The sequence below is a fragment of the Neomonachus schauinslandi genome, chromosome X, assembly GCF_002201575.2.
Source record: "Neomonachus schauinslandi chromosome X, ASM220157v2, whole genome shotgun sequence".
NCBI lineage: Eukaryota > Metazoa > Chordata > Mammalia > Carnivora > Phocidae > Neomonachus > Neomonachus schauinslandi.
In genome coordinates this window covers 54,609,973-54,629,279 of record NC_058419.1, presented here as the reverse complement: position 1 = coordinate 54,629,279, position 19,307 = coordinate 54,609,973, and the positions used below count along the sequence as shown (strand labels likewise).

General features: G+C 34.9%; 1 protein-coding gene across 1 annotated transcript in view; it reads left to right on the top strand.

The window, feature by feature from the left end:
• Positions 1-19,083, top strand: part of KLHL4 (kelch like family member 4) — a 172,601-nt gene extending 153,518 nt beyond the window's left edge. The window contains 2 exon segments of the mRNA XM_021692332.1: positions 17,324-17,495; positions 19,024-19,083. Coding sequence (XP_021548007.1) covers positions 17,324-17,495; positions 19,024-19,083 — 232 coding nt within the window.
• Positions 19,084-19,307: the final 224 nt, after the last annotated feature.

Genomic DNA, 19,307 nt, shown 5'->3' with positions numbered 1-19,307 from the left:
TTAATATATTGCTGAATGTTATTTGCTAATATTCTGTTGAGGATTTTGCATCTATATTCATCAGGGATATTGGCCTGTAGTTTAGTTGTTGGTTTTTTTTTTTTTTGTGTGTGTGTGTGTGTGTGTGTGTGTGTGTCTTTGTCTGGTTTTGGTATCACAATAGTACTGGTTTCATATAATGTATTTGGAAGCTTCCCTTCCTCATATTTTTCAGAATATGTTGAGGACAGTAAGTATCAACTCTTCTTTAAATGATTGGTAGAATTTACTAAGCTATCTGGCTCTAGACAGCTATTTCTTGATATATATTTTTTTGATTACTGATTCAATTTTGTTACTGATAATTGGAATTTTCATGTTTTATATATCTTCTGATTCTGTTTTGGAGGATTGTATGCTACTAGGAATTTATGCATTTCTTCTAGGTTGTCCAATTTGTTGACACATAATTTTTCATAGTATTTTCTTATAATTTTTTTGTGTTTCAGTGGTGTCAGGTAACTTCTCTCTCATTTCTGATTTTATTTATTGGGTCCTTTCTCTTTTTCTTTTGATGAGTCTGGCTAAGGGTTTATCAATTTTGTTTATCTTTTCGAAGAACCAACTCTTAGTTTCATTCATTCTTTTCTATTTTTTGTTTTTAGTCTATGTCATTTATGTCTTCTCTGATCTTTAATAATATCTTTCCTTTTACTTACCTTGGGATTTTTTTGTTGTTATTGTTCTTTTCTCTAATTCCTTTAGGTATAAGGTTATATTGTTTATTTGAGATTTTTTCTTATTGCTTGATGTAGGCATCTATTGCTATATATTTTCCTCTTTGAACTACTTTCACTGCATCTCAAATATTTTGGCACATTGTGTTTTTTATTTTTATTTGCTTCCATTTATTTTTTTAGCTGCTAGAATTTTTATTTCTTTTTTTTATTATTATGTTATGTTAATCACCATACATTACATCATTAGTTTTTGATGTAGTGTTCCATGATTCACTGTTTGCGTATAACACCCAGTGCTCCATACAGAACGTGCCCTCTTTAATACCCATCACCAGGCTAACCCATCCTCCCACACCCCTCCCCTCTAGAACCCTCAGTTTTTTTCAGAGTCCATCGTATCTCATGGTTCGTCAACCCCTCTGATTTCCCCCCCTTCATTCTTCCCCTCCTGCTATCTTCTCCTTCTTTTTTTTTTTAACATATATTGTATTATTTGTTTCAGAGGTACAGATCTGTGATTCAACAGTCTTGCACAATTGACAGCACTCACCATAGCACATACCCTCCCCAATGTCTAACACCCAGCCACCCCAACCCTCCTACCCCCACCACTCCAGCAACTCTCAATTTGTTTCCTGAGATTAATAATTCCTCATATCAGTGAGGTCATATGACACATGTCTTTCTCTGATTGACTTATTTCGCTCAGCATAACACCCTCCAGTTCCACCCACATGATTGCAAATGGCAAGATCTCATTCCTTTTGATGGCTGCCTAATATTCCATTATATATATATATATATATATATATATATATATATATATATACACACACACCACATCTTCTTTATCCATTCATCTGTTGATGGACATCTTGGCTCTTTCCACAGTTTGGCTATTGTGGACATTACTGCTATAAACTTTGGGGTGCATGTACCCCTTCAGATCCCTACATTTGTATCTTTGGGGTAAATACCCAGTAGTGCAATTGCTGGATCATATCCAAAATCTATAAAGAACTTCTTAAACTCAACACCCAAATAACAAATGATCCAATAAAGAAATGGGCAGAAGACATGAACAGACATTTTTTCCAAAGAAGACATCCAAATGGCCAATAGACACATGAAAAAGTGCTCAACATCGCTCAGCATCAGGGAAATCCAAATCAAAACCTCAACGAGTTAGCACCTCACACCAGTCAGAATGGCTAAAATTAAGAAGTCAGGAAACAACAGATGTTGACGGGGATGTGGAGAAAAGGGAACCCTCCTACACTGTTCGTGGGAATGCAAGCTGGTGCAGCCACTCTGGAAAACGGTATGGAGGTTCCTCAAAAAGCTGAAAATAGAGCTACCATACATGCCTCCATTTATTTTTTGTTTAATTTCTTCTTTGATTTCTTCACTGATGCACTGGTTATTTAGAATCTTGTTTTTTAGCCTCTATGTGTTCCTGGTTTTTACAGTTTTTTTTTTCTTGTGTATCATTTTTAGTTTCATATTTTTGTGGTCAAAAAAGATGCATGGGGGGCGCCTGGGTGGCTCAGTTGGTTAGGCGACTGCCTTCAGCTCAGGTCATGATCCCGGGGTCCTGGGATCGAGTCCCGCATCAGGCTCCCTGCTCTGCGGGAAGCCTGCTTATCCCTCTCCCACTCCCCCTGCTTATGATCCCTCTCTCGCTGTGTCTCTCTCTGTCAAATGGATGAGGTCTTAAAAAAAAAAAAAAAAGATGCATGGTGGGCGCCTGGGTGGCTCAGTTGGTTAAGCGACTGCCTTCGGCTCTGGTCATGATCCTGGAGTCCTGGGATCAAGTCCCGCATCGGGCTCCCTGCTCGGCGGGGAGTCTGCTTCTCCCTCTGACCCTCCTCCCTCTCATGCTCTCTGTCTCTCATTCTCTCTCTCTCAAATAAATAAATAAAATCTTAAAAAAAAAAAAAGATGCATGGTATGAATTCAGTCTTCCTAAATTTATTGAGGCTTGTTTTGTGGCCTAGCATGTGATCTATTCTGGAGAATATTCCATGTACACTTGAAAAGAATGTGTACTCTGTTGTTTTTGGATGGAATGTTCTGTATATATCTGTTATGCCCATCTTGTATAATGTGTCATTGAAAGACACATTATTGATTTCATACCTGGATATTCTCTGCATTGATATAAATGGGGTGATAAATTCCCTTATTGTTGTATTACCATGAATTTCTCTCTCTATGTCCAGTAATATTCGCCTTATTTATTTAGGTGCTCCAGTGTTGGGTGCATGGATATTTATACTTTTTTTTTTGATTGGTCCCCTTATAATTAATAGCCTTCTTTTTCTCTTGTTACAGTCTTTGTTTTATAATTTACTTTTATTCTGATAAGATTGCTACCCCAGGTTTTTTTTTTTTTTTTCTCACTTCCATAGGTATGGTGAATATTAATCCTTGTACTATATGTTGGCTAACTGAACATAATGAAAAATTTCAAAAAAAGGAGAAAAAATAAAAGAATAAATATATACATTTTATTTGAATGTACAAAAAAATTGTTGAAAATAATATTATTCCATCCCTTCACTTTAAATCTGTATCTGTCTTTAAGTATGAAGTGAGTCTCTTGTAGGCAGAAAATAAATGGGTCTTTGGAAAAAAATATTCTGCCATCTTATGTCTTTTGATAGAAGCATTTAGGACATTTATATTTAAATATTGATAAGTATTTACTTTTAAAAATTTATTCTGCCACCCTATGGATTTTGATAGAAGCATTTAGGACATTTATATTTAAAATAAATATTGATAGGTATGTACTTATGGGAATTTTGTTGTTCTTTTCTCTGGTTGTTTCTGTATTTCTTCTGTTTCTTTCTTCTTGCCTTGATCTCTTTCTTTGTGAATGACATCATCCTGTAATGTTTTGTTTGGCTTTCTTTCTATTGTTTTGGAATCCATTATAGATTTTGGGCTTGTGGTTACCATGAAGTTCTTATATAACACCCTATGTATATAGAAATCTCTATTAATTTGATGGCCATTTAAGTTTAAACACACCCTTAGGGGGAAAAACAACTTTTTTTCTTTGCTTCTTTTTTACTACCCCATCCATGTTTTATGTATATGTTGTCATATTTTACTTCTTTTATTCATAATGTCCTTAAGTGTAATTATGGCCATTTGTTTTCCATTTATTAAAGTCCCTTCATTTCTTGTAAGGCTGGTTTAGTAGTGATGAACTCTTACCTTTTGATTGTCTTGGAAAATTCTTTATTACTTTTTCAAATCTGAAAGATAAACTTACTGAACAGAGTATTTGTAGCCATAGTTTTTTTTTTTTTCTTTTCAGCACTTTGCATACATCATGCCATTCCTTTCTTATTTGCAAAGTTTCTGCTAAAAAATTCGTTGATAGCCTTGTAAGTTTTCCTTTGTAGCTTACTTTTTGCTTTTAAGTTTTCCTTTGTAGCTAACTTTTTGCTTTTGTCTTGCAGCTTTTAATTTTTTTTCTTTATCATTAACCACTCACATTTTAATTATTATGTGTTGTGATATTTGAATGTACAAAAAATTGTTGAAAATAATATTTGGGTTCAGCTTGTTTGGAACTCTCTATGCTGCCCTCATAAAACAAGTTTGGAAGTTTTCCTTGCCTTACCATTTTATGAAACAGCTTCAGAAGAATAGGTATTAATTCTTCTTTAAATGTTTGGTTGAATTCCCCTGGGAAGCTATCCAGCCCTGGACTCTTGTTTGTTGAGAGATTTTTAATTACTATGTCAATTTCTTTGCTGGTAATGGGGCTCTTCAGATTTTCTTTTTCTTCTGGTTCCAGTTCTGGTAGTTTATGTTTCCAGGAATTAATCAATTTCTTCCAGATTGCCTAATTTGTTGGCATACAATGGCTCATAATATATTTTGAAAATTGTATTTCCTTGGTGTTGCTTGTGGTCTCTCCTCTTTCATTCATGATTTTATTTTATTAATTTGGGTACTTTCTATTTTCTTTTTTTTTTAGATTTTATTTATTTATTTGAGAGAGAGAGACTGAGAGAGAGAGAGCATGAGAGGGGGGAGGGTCAGGAGGGTCAGAGGGAGAAGCAGACTCCCTGCCGAGCAGGGAGCCCGATGCAGGACTCGATCCAGGGACTCCAGGATCATGACCTGAGCCGAAGGCAGTCGCTTAACCAACTGAGCCACCCAGGCGCCCCGAGGGTACTTTCTATTTTCTTTTTGATAAGTCTGGCTAGGATTTTATCAATCGTAATAATTCTTTAAAGAACCTAGTTTCATTGATCTGTTCTATTGTTCTTTTGGTTTTTATCTCATTGATCTCTGCTCTGTTCTTTATTATTTCTCATCTCCTGCTTGGATTAGGTTTTATATGTTGTTCTTTCTCCAGATCCTTTAGGTATAAGATTAACTTGTGTATTTGAAACTTCCAGTTTCTTGAGAAAGGTTTGTATTACTACATACTTCCCTCTTAGGACCACCTTTCCTGCATCCCAAAGATTTTGAACAGTTGTGTTTTCATTTTGATTAGTTTCCATGATTTTTTAAAATTCTTTTTTAATTTCCTAGTTGAGCCATTCATTCTTTAGTAGGGTACTCTTTAACCTCCAAGTGTTTTAGTTCCTTCCAAATTTCCTCTTGTGTTGAGTTCAAATTTCAAAGCATTGTGTTCTGAAAATATGGAGGGAATAATCCCAATCTTTTGGTATTAGTTGAAACCTGATTTGTGACCCAGTATGTGATCTATTCTGGAGAGTGTTCCATGTGCACTCGAGAAGAATGTGTATTCTGTTGCTTTAGGATAGAATGCTCTGTATTTATCTGTTAAGTCCATCTGGTCCAGTGTGTCATTCAAAGCCCTTGTTTCCTTGTTGATCTTCTGCTTAGATCATCTGTCCATTGCTGTCAGTGGGGTGTTGAAGTGCCCCACTATTATTGTACTATTATCAATGTATTGCTTTAATTTGGTTATTAATTGGTTGATATACTTGCCTGCTCCCTAGTTAGGAGCATAAATATTTATAATTGTTATATCTTCTTGTTGGGTAGAACCTTTAAATATGATATAATGTCCCTCTTCATCCTTTACTATAATCTTTGGTTTAAAATCTAATTTGCCTGATATGATATGAGGATTGCTACCCCAACTTTCTTTTGATGTGCATTGGCATGGTAAATGATTCCCCACTCCCTTACTTTCAATCTGGAGGTGTCTTTAGGGTTAAAATGAGTCTCTTCTAGACAGTATACAGATGGGTCTTGCTTTTTATTTTATTTTTTTTTCCAATCTGATACTCTGTGTCTTTTGATTGGACCATTTAGTCCATTTACATTCAGAGTAACTATTGGAAGATATGAAAATAGTGCCATTTTATTACCTGTAAAGTCCCTGTTTCTGTAGATTATCTTTGTTCCTTTCTGGTCTATGTTACTTTTGGTCTCTCTCTTCACTTACAGGATCCCCTTTAATATTTCTCGCAGGGCTGGTTTAGTGATCACAAATTCTTTTAGCTTCTGTTTGTCCTAGAAGGTCTTTATCTCTCCTTCTATTCTGAATGGCAGCCTTGCTGGATAAAGTATTAATGGCTGCATGTTTTTCTCATTTAGTACCCTGAATATATCATCCCAGCCCTTTCTGGCCTGTCAGGCTCTCTGTGGATAGGTCTGTTGCCAGTCTAATATTTCTACCATTGTAGGTTAAGGAGCTCTTGCATCGAGCTGCTTTCAGGATTTTCTCTTTATCTATGAAATTTTCAAGCTTTACTATTATATATCAGGATGTTTATCTATTTTTATTGATTTTGGGGGGCATTCTCTCTACCTCTGGGACTTGAATGCCTGTTTCCTTCTCCAGATTAAGGAAGTTTTCAGCTATGATTTGCTAAAATATACCTTCGGCCCCTCTCTCTCTTTCTTCTTCTTCTGGGTCCCCAGTAATTCTAATATTGTTCCGCTTTATGGTGTCGCTGATTTCTCAAAGCCTCCCCTCATTGTCCATTCATTGTTTTTCTTTCTTTTCCTCAGTTTCCTTCCTTTCCATCATCTTGTCTTCTATGTCACTGACTCTTCTGTCTCATTTACTCTAGCTGTTAGAGCATCCAATTTAGACTGCATCTCAGTTAGAGCATTTTTAATTTTGGCCTGATTAGATCTCATTTCTCCACTAAGAGATTCTCTAGTGTCCTTTATGCTTTTACAAGCACAACCAGTAACTTTATAATCATTATCATGAATTCCAGCTTTAACATTTTACTTTTTTTTTTAAGATTTTATTTATTTATTTGCTAGAGAGAGAGAGAGTGAGAGTACAAGCAGGGAGAGGGGCAGAGGCAGAGGGAGAAGCAGACTCCCCCCTGAGCAGGGAGCCTGATGTGGGACTCAATCCCAGAACCCTGGGATCATGACCCGAGCTGAAGGCAGCTGCTTAACCGACTGAGCCACCCAGGCATTCCTATCATTTTACTTATATACATACTACTTAGATATGTGGCATAAAGTATTACCACTGTTTTTTTTTTCCTTTGTTGTGAATTTCTCCTTCTAGTCATTTGGCGCTAAGTAGAATGGATAAAAGCAACAACATCAGATATATCAACCATGACCCAATTGAAATACACACTAGACAAATCTGAAGAGGTCAGAAACCAAAATGAAACAAAATTGAAAAAAAAAAAAAGGATGAAAGAAAGATTATAATCTCCAAGGTGGACAAAACAAGGTGATCCACTTGGTCCTGGGTGTATTTTGGTCTGTTTGTTAGAAGACACTAAATCCCAAAATTGTAAAGAAAGGTATATATAATAAATGTATATATACAAAAAATAAAATTGAATACATTTAAATGAAGCCAAAAATTAAGCGTATATCTATAAAATATAAATGTAAGAATGAAAGTTAAAAAAAAAAAAAAAACCTAGAACAAAGAGTTGATATAATAAGAAACTTGTTGAGAAAGTGATGTACATTAAGGAGGTCATGTGATATGATGAGCACTGTTGTTATATGAAACTGATAAATTATTGAACACTACATCTGAGACTAATGATGTACTATAATTTGGCTAATTGAATTTAAATTAAAAACATAGGGAAAAAAAGGAAAATTTTAAACTGAACAATAAAAGAATCACGAGAAAAAACCTAGACTTCTATAATATTTGTCCCTAGCACTGGAGTTTTGCAGTTCTGTGTGCTTGGTAAACTTTTTATTCTCCTGATATGACAGCTGGTCTTCTGGAAAAGGGTCCTGTTGCACTTAATTTCAGGTGTCTTTGGCTGGATGCAGTTGCACTGCCTCTTGCCAGGGAGCTGGGCTCAATGTAAGCTGCTTTGAGTTCTTCTATGTGGCTTCTTTTTTCTCTGAAGGTTTTCTGTGCTACTTCAGAGGATGAAGATAAAAATGGCTGTGCCCTGATCTCCAGCCCTGGAGCTGAACCATCTTAACCCCTTCTCTTCAGTAAAACCTCAGGGAAAATCAATCTTCACTTCTGTGAGTGCAAAACTCTACAGACTCCTCTGGTGAGCACCCATGCTGCCCCTCCTGGGGGAAAGCAGAGGATCACCCACATTTCTGCTCTTTGCAGGGGCCTGCACAGAACTGGTCACTTGATTGTGCATGTACCCATGCTGCCTCGCCTGGGGGAAGGCTGAGGTTGGCCACGTTTCTGCCTTTTCAGGGCCCAAGGGGAGAGTGGTCACCTGAATGTGCTGCTGTTCAACGTTTATGGCAAACCGGTCTGATAGCCCCCTCCCGGGCTTGCTGACTCTCATCAGTTTCCCTGCTCCAGTGCTTGGGAACTCTGCTGGCTCAGGCACCCCCATTATTTCCATGACCCGGGGATCCTAAGACACAGTGTCTCACCTAGGATTCTGCCCTGACTTGCCAACCGAGCAACTTTAAGGCAGGGATGTCTCCCACTGGAGTAGATTTATAAAAGTTCTGATTTTTCCCTCCAGAGCTCTATCACTTTCTGGTAGCTGGCTTAAGGAAATTCCCTCCATTCCTCCACCCACATTTATCCTCCAAAATATCCCCTCCAATTCACTTCTCCACACCTCCTACCTTGGAGGAAAAGTGACCCAGAGAGCATTCCCACAGCTCCCCATCCTTTGTAAACCGTGGTGTTTTTTCTGTGCCCCAAAGTGATTGGGACTTGCTGAGGCAGCAAACCAGTGATCACCACTGGACCCTGATCCCTTCTGAGCTTTTAAGGTAGAGGGGGGACATAAACCTGTTCTTCCCTAGTCCTTCTGACCTGATAAGCATTGCTGCAGTTCCTCTGCCATTTGGTGGTGTTCTAGTGCTGTCTCTTTTACATTCTAGGTGGTCTTTTAAATTGTGACTTCTTTTCTGTGCCCAAGGATGGAGAAATCTGATCCTAATCCCTCCTTACTATCCTTCCATACTGCAGTTTGCAGTGTGGAGGTTAGGGATTCCCTTTATTACTCTCTCTCATTCTCTCTTGCTGTTCTCCTTTGCCATTTTCCCTTTTGTTGTACAGAAGCTGTTTATTGGCCCTCAGTTCTTATTCAGGGGAATTGTTCTTTATTTGGTGTAATTAGGTGTGTTCTTTGGAGGAAGTGAATTCAGGATCTTTCTATCTTACCATCTTGCACTGAAACGTCCTAATTTCTCCTCTTTCATTGTTGATTTCAATTGAGTTTTCTCTTTTTCTGGTATTCAACTAGCTAAAGTTTTATCATTTTTGTTGATCATTTTGCAGAACCAACTATCAATTTCATTGATTTTCTCTTTTTAAATTTTCTTCATTATTTGTTTATTTTCTAATCTCTGTTATTCCCTTCCTTATGTTAGCTTTGGGGTTAGTTTTTCTTTTTATATTTTCTTAAGGTGTAAAGTTAGGTTGTTGATTTGAAATTGTTCTTTCTTTTAAATGGAAGCATTTATAGCCATAGATTTTCCACATAGCCCTGCTTTCTCCACATCCCATAAGATATGGTATGTCATGCTTTCATTTTCATTTTATTTTCTAATTTTCCTTATGATATATTCTTTGACCCATTGGCTTTTTTAAGTGAATGTTCTTTCATTTTCATATATTTGTGGTTACTCCAGGTTTCCTTCTGCTGTTGATTTATAGTTTCATTTCATTGTGAAAAGACTTTGCATGTTTTCAACATTTTTAATTTTTTTTTAAAGATTTTATTTATTTATTTGACAGAGACAGACACAGCGAGAGAGGGAACACAAGCAGGGGGAGTGGGAGAGGGAAAAGCAGGCTCACCGCGGAGCAGGGAGCCCAATGTGGGGCTCGATCCCAGGACCCTGAGATCATGACCTGAGCTGAAGGCAGACGCTTAACGACTGAGCCACCCAGGCGCCCCTAACATTTTTAAATTTATTAAAATTTGTTTTATGTGCTAACATGTGTTCTATCTTGGGTAATTTTCCATGTTTACTTGAGAAAAAATGTTTCTTCTGTTTTTATTAGGTAGAACATATTAGAATATATATATGTGTTTATATATATATGTGTTTATATATATACTTGCTATTTGTTGTTGAAAATATATATGATTTTGTCGAATACATATATATATATATATGTATATATATATATATATATATATATTTGTTAGGTTCAAATGGTCTATAATGTTCAAGTCTTCTATGTATTTATTTATCTTCTGTCTGGTCATTCAACCTATTATGAAAAGTGAAGAATTAAATTCTCCTATTACTGTAGAGCTATTTCTCCCTCTAATTCTGTCAATGTTTCTTTCATGTATTTAGAAACTTTGGTGTTTGGTCCTTTTATGTCTATAATTGTTATATGTTTTTTGTAAATTGACCTTTTCATCATTATATAATGTGCTTTTTTTCTCTTAAACAGCATTTGTCTTAAAGTCTATTTTGTATAATATTAGTATATTCATCCTTACTGTCTTTTGGTTACCATTTACCTCGATTTTTTTTCCATTCTTCCACTTTTGACCTATGTGCTTCCTTAGATCTAAAATGAGTCTCTTGTAGACAGCATATAGCTGGATTTTGTTTTTTTTGTTTTGTTTTGTTTTTTTAATCCTTCTACCAAGGTATGACATTTAATAGGGGAATTTAATCCATTGACATCTAAAGTGATTATTGAGAAAGATTTAATATAGCCATTTCAGTATTTGTTTTCATATGTTTTATAGTTTTTTGTCCCTCATATCCTATCTTCTTGCCTTCATTGTGTTTAGTTGATTTTTCATAGTGACAAGTTTTGATAATGCTCTTAATTCCTTTTTTTGTATATTCTAAAATTATTTCTTTTGTGGCTATCATGGGGATTACATGTAACAGCCTAGACATTTACCAGTCTATTTTAAATTGATACCAACTTAACTTCAATTGCATAAGAATACTCTAATCTTTACAGGTCTGCCCTCTTCCCTACTTTATGTTTTTGATATAATAAATTATGTCTTTATATATTGTGTACATAGCTTTGTTTAAGATTATTTATTTGAGAGAGAGGGGGAGGGGGTCATAAGGAGTGGAGGAGGGAGAGTATCTCAAGCAGACTCTCCACTGAGCATGTAGCCCAAGGCAGAGCTCAGTCCAACAACACTGAGATCATGACCTGAGCTAAAATCAAGAAACTGACTGAGCCACCCAGGCACCCCTCTACTAACATAGTTTTTAATTATTTTCATGCTTTTGTCTTTTAAGGCCTATAGAAAAACAGTAGAGATATAAACTGAAATTAAAATAATAAGTAGTTTTTATATCTGTCCATGTTTTTACTTTTACCAGAGAACTTTATATATTCATATGACTTTGAGTTACTGTTTAGTATTTTTTTTATTACAACTTGAAGGACTAACTTTAGAATTTCTTATAGGGCAGATTTACTTGTAATAAACTCATTTACCCATTGTTTATCTGGAAATGTCTTAATATTTCCCTCTTTTTTGAAGGGCAATTTTGCCAGTTAGAGAATTCTCAGTTGACAGGATTTTTCTTTAAGCAGTTTAAATGTATCTTCCTACTTCTTTCTGTTCTCTAATGAGAAATTTGCTCATAGTCTTATTGAGGATCACTTGTGTGTCAAAAATTGTTTTTCTCTTTCAAGATTGTCTCTTTGTTTTTGATGTTCAGCAGTTTTATTATATCACCCCAGTGTGGGTCTGTTTTGATTTGTCCTACTTGAAGTTCACTTAGATTTTTGGATTTGCAGATTCATGTTTACTTAAAATTTGCGAAGTTTTAACTATTATTTCTTCAAATATTATTTCTTCCTCTTCCTCTTCTTCTGGGACTTCCAAAATGCCTATGTTGATCCACTTGATGATGTCTCATAAGTCTCTTAGACTCTGTTCACTTTTCTTTATTCTTTTTGCTCCCTAGACTTGATCATTTTGAATGACTTGTCTCAAGTTAACTTATTTTTTCTTCTGCCTGTCTGAGTCTCCTACTGAACCCCTCTAGTGATTTTTCAATTCAGTGATTTTATTTTTTCAGCTCCAGATTTTCTGTTTGGTTCTTCATAATTTATTTCCCTTTGTTATCATCCTCATTTTGTTCATATATCATTTACTGATTTCCTTTAGTTTTCTTTTTGTTCCTGATCTTTTAGTTCCCTTTAGTCTGTTTTTCTTTTAGCTCTTTGAGCATATATAAGACAGTCGTCTTAATGGCTTTATCTTGTAAATCAGAAGCCTGTGTTTCTGCAGGGATGGTTTCTGGAGATTTCTTTGTTGTTGTTTTGTTTTGTTTTGTTTTTGAATGAAACTCACTTTCCTGTTTATTTGTATTCTTTGTGATCTTTTGTAGAAAACTGGGCATTTGAAATAACAGATACCTTTCCCAGTCTCTGAAGATTGGCTCCATTCATAGGGAAACCTCACTAATAGGCAGGTTATGTTCTGTGACTGGGGTCAAGCCAGCATGAAGACTTGAGGCCTTTTCAGACCTTTCTTAGGTGTGTGTTTCCTGGGCCATTTTATGAGTGTGTGCCTGTGTGTGTTTTGATTCTTTATTGGGGCACCTGGGTGGCTCAGTTGGTTAAGCATCTGACTCTTGATTTCTGCTCAGGTAATGATCTTAGGATTGTGAGATCAAGCCCTGCATCAGGATCCACACTCAGCAGGAAGTCGCTTGAGATTCTCTCTATCTCCCTCTGTGCCTCCTTTCTCTTTCTCTCTCTCAAATAGATAAATAAATACTAAAAAATAAATGTCTTATTTTGTTTAAGAGTCTCAGCCGTGATGCTTCTTAGGCCTTAGTTCTTCTAGTATAATCTTCAATCAGTAATCTCTTGCTCCAGTTCTATATATATCAGTAATATCCCTATATCTTTCACAAGACATGTGTACTACTACTTCCCATGGATTTTACTAGCCCGAGATCAGAGCTGTGTCACTTCTGACTGTGTGATATCTCAGTTATATGATTATATCTAGTAAATAAAAGGTCATAAAAGTTTGTTACTATGAAAACTGAACCTGACTTCACAAAAATTTCATCTTAATTAAAAATTAAATCATGTAAATATATAGACAGATATAAGGTCTTAAGCCCTTATGACAGCAATTTTCTTGTAATAAATCCAAGTTAGTAAGAGATTTTTGTTATGGATGTTAGAATCCATGCTTTGTTTGACTACAGCTTTGAAGGCTTTTTGTTAGATCTTAATGGTATAACTTGTGTTGCATTTGCTTGGTTCCTTGTACCTAAATGTATAGGTCTATAAAACTAAGTTTGGTAAGGAAAAGGACACATTTCATAAGAAAAAAAATCTAGAATACACAAAATATTTTAATTAAAGATTTATTTATTTATTTATTTATTTGAGAGAGAGAGAATGAGAGAGAGCGAGTACATGAGAGGGGGGAGGGTCAGAGGGAGAAGAAGACTCCCTGCCGAGCAGGGAGCCCGATGCGGGACTCAATCCAGGGACTCCAGGATCATGACCTGAGCCAAAGGCAGTCGCTTAACCAACTGAGCCACCCAGGCGCCCCAAAATATTTTACTTAAATAACCATCTTATAACCACTTACTATGCCAGCATTTCCCTGGCTTTACTTTATGAACCCCTGACATTGTGGAATTGTATGTTAATACCTGAAAGAGAAAGGAGTTGGGCTCTATTTTAGGACAACAGACTGTTCACTATAAAATTAACCTAACAATTTCTTAAAGTGTTGATACTAATTTAAATAGACATTTACACACAGAACTAGAAAAACATAAACTCAGTTCATATTTTTTGATAAAGTTCATAGTGCAGACTACAAAATTAAATATATACAAACATCCTAATAATTAAATGTTTAACCTTATTTACTGACATAATTACATTTCCAAATATACCGATTTTTAAAAATATTCAGATACAATTTAAAAATTTAATGGAGAGGCACCTGGGTGCCTCAGTCAATTGAACATCTGCCTTCAGCTCAGGTGATGATCCCGGAGTCCTGGGGTAGAGTCCCTCATCAGGATCCCTGCTCAGCAGAGAACCTGCTTCTCCTCCTGCCCCTCACACCACTCATGCTCTCTCTCAAATAAATAAATAAAATCTTGAAAAAAATTAATGGAAAAAAGAGCACTTCACATGTACTAAAAAATATATAGCATACTAGTTAAAAGTATTTGGTTTGGAGACACACAAATCTGCGTTCAAATCCCAGTTTCACTATTTATAAGTTAGGTGACCTTGACCCAGTTATTTTACATCCACAAACATCAGTTTCCTCATTTGAAAAAAAAAAAAAAAAGGAATAATTACAGTGTCATTCCCATAGAGTACAATATAATAAATGATATTGAACTTAGTACATTGTCTTGCACCTGTTAAGTACTCAGTAGAAGTTAGTTGATGGTTGTTTTTGTTTGTATTATTTTTGTAATGACCAGTATTGTTATTACTATTATTATCCCATTATTGGCATTTTCTTTGAAAAGACCTTGAGAAAATGGTTAATGTTAAAATATAATTTTCAAAATATTATAATTATGACTTTCATACAAATATAAAATTAACATGGGTCAAGGATTTTATGATTCAATAATTAATGAGGTAACCCATAAGATGTTAAAGCTGGCGCAAAAGAGTCTTTGAAGAAAAGACATATAGACAATTAGGAATACTGAAAAAAAAATGCTAATAGGTGCAAAAGTAGTTAATATCCTAAGGAGAGTAAAATTTAATCTTTGGTGGCCATTTCTACATGGTGGAAATTAATTCTATCTCCATTAGGCAAAATTCATTTGTACAAGAAAACAGCTTTCTACAACAACACCTACAGAGTTGTAAAATAGTTCTATTGGTAGAAAGCCAATCAAAAGTTCACATTCTATGGAATCAGATAATCCTCATTTTTATGTCTGAGACAATTTTTCTGACTGTTTTCTACAACTAAAACAGTGTTGGCCTACTCAGTACCTTAAGAATCTCATTCAAGGGCACCTGGGTGGCTCAGTTGGTTAAGCGACTGCCTTCGGCTCAGGTCATGATCCTGGAGTCCCAGGATCGAGTCCCGCATCGGGCTCCCTGCTCTGCAGGGAGTCTGCTTCTCCCTCTGACCCTCCCCCCTCTCCTGCTCTCTCTCTCTCATTCTCTCTCTCAAATAAATAAATAAATAAAATCTTTAAAAAAAAAGAATCTCATTCAATTATTTAAGGTAATAATTTAAATGTTTCTAAAATAATCACATAAACAAGTTGGTTGATTCAGGGATTACTATTTCTATAATGTTGATGAGAAAATTGAGGCAAAGTAGTCAAGCAAATTATTTCTAATTTCTCTAAGTGTAGGAATAAGTCCATAGCTAATTCTCTTTACTTCAGACTCCACTTTGTTTCTACTAGAATATATATACTATATTCAAAGTAAGGAGAGACAGAAAACAAAAACAAAAAGGGAGAGACATGATGTTATTTTAATTTGAAAGTGATATAGTGGCTAACTTTTTTTAAATTTTATTTTATTTTGTTACGTTAGTCACCACACAGTACATCATTAGTTTTTGATGTAGTGTTCCATGATTCATCGTTTTCATATAACACCCAGTGTTCCATTCAGTATGTGTCTTCCTTAATATCCATCACCAGGCTAACCCAATCCCCCACCCCTTTAAAAACCTCAGTTTGTTTCTCAGAGTCCATACTCTCATGGTTCATCTCCCCTTCTGATTCCCCCCCTCCTTCATTCTTCCCTTCCTTCTCCTAATGCCCTCCATGTTATTCCTTATGTTCCACAAATAAGTGCTAACTTTTTCTTTAATAACTTCTCCTGTGTGTCTTTACAGATAGTAACGTTATTGACAATTTTTTTCTTCAAAAGATTCAGTGTTACCCAAATATCTCTTGTTAATCAAACAATAATGAGATAATATTAACATTAGACAGATCTTTGAGCATTAATTATCATGCACATACAGGAAAGTCAAGTTTAGATGCAAATTTGTAAGAAAATCCTTCTGTGAGCCCTGGTTCACCATTCATTTATGTATGTAGTCAGTTAGTTGAGGGCAGCACCAATTAATAATAGCAAATTATTGTTGAACATTTAGCTTAGCTAAAGCATACAGTTATGGATTTTCTGGTTCTGGATTTTATTACAACAGCAGAATTGAAGATGATATGCTACATGACAATCAACAATATGTATGGAACACTGAGGTTATTTTAATTCTTGCTGATTTCAGATATTATTAAAAATATTACTGGATGTGAGATCAAGTTCAAATGGAAGCCAAGATCAGATAATTTAGAATATATCTTAAGATATGAAAACAGAAATAAAAGAGGTAATAGAAATTTAAGAACATTAGTAAAAGGTAATAAATACAAATTTATTCTGTAAAATAAACTTTTTTCACTGGGTTTTACAAATAGGCCAATATAAAAGCAGAGACTATTTTCATGTATAATTATGTAAGTTTTCTTTTATTGTCCACCCCTTTCAGATTTTAGTATTATGCTTTTTTATAAAAGGCTTCAAATTTTAGGAAAGAATTCCTGGAGAAGGTTTTATTACTTACTGAATTCTCTTTCATTTAGCTTACAGAAAAGGTGTAGGGATAAAGAGTTAACTTCAGATTAAAATGGGAAAAATTCCTCCTGTGAAGATAAATTGGAACACTCATGGGGAAAATGATAGGATAAAACTATGGTCATTCTAACTACAAATAATACTAAAACCAGGGTACTACATTCTACAAAACAAGAAGGCAATTATTTTCAGATTTACTGGAAATGTGGGCTCTCACATGAACAAGATAAGGCATCTCACAAAAAACTTTTGATAAACAAAGAATAAGAGAAAAACAAAAGCTCTCCAACTAGCATACTAAAAGAGAGAGGGGACATTTTTCTCGTAAAGATAAGATGCTAATATGTGAAATTTCCTTATAGAGAATCTAAGTACTAATCAAAGGATGCATAGTACTTTGGAAAGGAAATACATTTTTGATATGCTTTGAGTGATGTCTTATGGTTGAAAAGAATTTTTCATGTACTTATTTTTAACATTTATTAGACTAAACTTGCTATTTATAAGGTGTTTTTGATTCCTTATATTGGGTAAGTATACATTTTATTAATGTCTATTATTTTTAACATTATCGGACTTCATCTTTTAATTGTCTTCCTAAACTCTTAAGGTATGATCCAAAAAATGATTCATGGTCAACTGTAGCACCTCTGAGTGTTCCTCGAGATGCTGTTGCTGTATGTCCCCTTGGAGACAAACTCTATGTGGTTGGAGGATATGATGGACATACTTATTTGAACACTGTTGAGTCATATGATGCACAGAAAGATGAATGGAAAGAGGTACTGTCATTGAAAGTATTGAAATTAGTGCATTTCAGGTTTTAATAAAAGTCTTTACAATATATGTTTGGAATTAGCGACTACCCAGAATCTTTTAGTGAAATTTGCAGTATTTGCTTTACCTATACTATTGAGTACAGTTGATCTAATTTATCATTGGCAGGATCCATCAGTACTTATATGAAAGAGAACAGAGCATTCTCTTGGCTTTATGGACTCATTCCTTTCATAGAAAAGTGAATCCAATTTGATAATTCAAAAGCTTTACTCAAATGAATCCAATTCAATAATTTGAAAGCCTTACTCTGGCCAACTTTCTAAGTATGTATTATGACTTGAGAACCAAAGTGCAATGTCCTCATCAACAAATATCTGCGTCTTCTTATTGGTTGTTGACCAGGGGAAATTTTTTTCAGTCCCCTTTGATAGAGATTGTATAAACTACAACACTCTTAATTCTTAATCAGTCATTCAAGGAATTTAGTGAACAATGAGAGACTGGATTAAACCCTCTCAAGAATGCTGGGTATCTAACAGAAGAAATTCTAAGGAGAGTACAAGAAGGACATCTTGGGGATGCTAAAGGCAAACTTGATGCTTTTGACATTTTTTTCTAGTGATAATACTGGATTTATTAAAAAAAATCTAATGGTGTTCTGTTAATTAAATGGCAGCTTAATAAAAAAATAATAAAGTATGATTAACTCATCATTTCCACAAACAGGCAAACATTTTTATTTTGTATCAAACTTCACCTTCCCTTATACTGACTTCATGCTGTTCTATATTCTACACGGTAAGCTAGTTACTGTTCTAAAGAAATATGTATTAATATAATGACAGCTGACAATGGCTTTCTATCTCCTCCAACAATTTGATTTGTTAAGACCCTCAGAAACACTCAAATTCTGCCATGCAGGTAGCTCCTTATTTTATCAGTGTTTAAAACCAGCTAGGAATGGAAGAAAAAAAAAAAGCAAACAAGGAGTTGTTAAGTCAAATACAATAACCAAAATGTTTGCTAAGCTTGTGGAATTTACTTTTCTGAAAATTGCAGACCAGTAGCTTAAGGGACCTAGATTCTATTCCTGGATTTTCACTGTTTCATTGTGTGACCTTGGAAAGAGTGAAAGAGAACTAACAAATAATGGAATTATAACCACTATCTGCCAAATTATTTTTATTCATTATCTCACTTAACCCTAACAAAAACTTTGAAGGATTTCAAGCTAATAATTTTAGCTGTAATTTTTATTAGCTGTAATTTTTCAAATGAGAAAATTATCAACCAAAATCACCTGCTTCTCAGACTCAGCTTTACATCATTTAAATAATATACTCTTTCCACCACACTGGACAGTTATTTGGGCTGCAATTTCCATCTTTATACCAGGTGAAGGTTGGACCAGAATAGCTAAGGACTTGTTCAACTCCAACATGGTATATTTTATATATATATATTATGCTGAAGACAAAGTTCATTAAGACAGTATTTCTTTCCTTGTTTATTTGTTTTTTTCTCTGTTAGGAAGTTCCTGTCAACATTGGAAGAGCTGGTGCATGTGTTGTGGTGGTGAAGCTGCCATAAAGCTATCTTTATCAATAGGAGTGAAACTGGTCATTTCACGAAATGGATTAGGAAGAAGAGAAGAAGAAACGTGTTCTTTGCTTCAATTAGTAATCAAACAGGAACATTATTGTGTCATTTTAATATGTAGTTATAATTTCTCTCATTTTGAAGTTAAAGCAAGTTTTCAAACATGAATTACATATAGGTGTTAAATGTATGCGTTGTTGCAGCTGATAATGTAA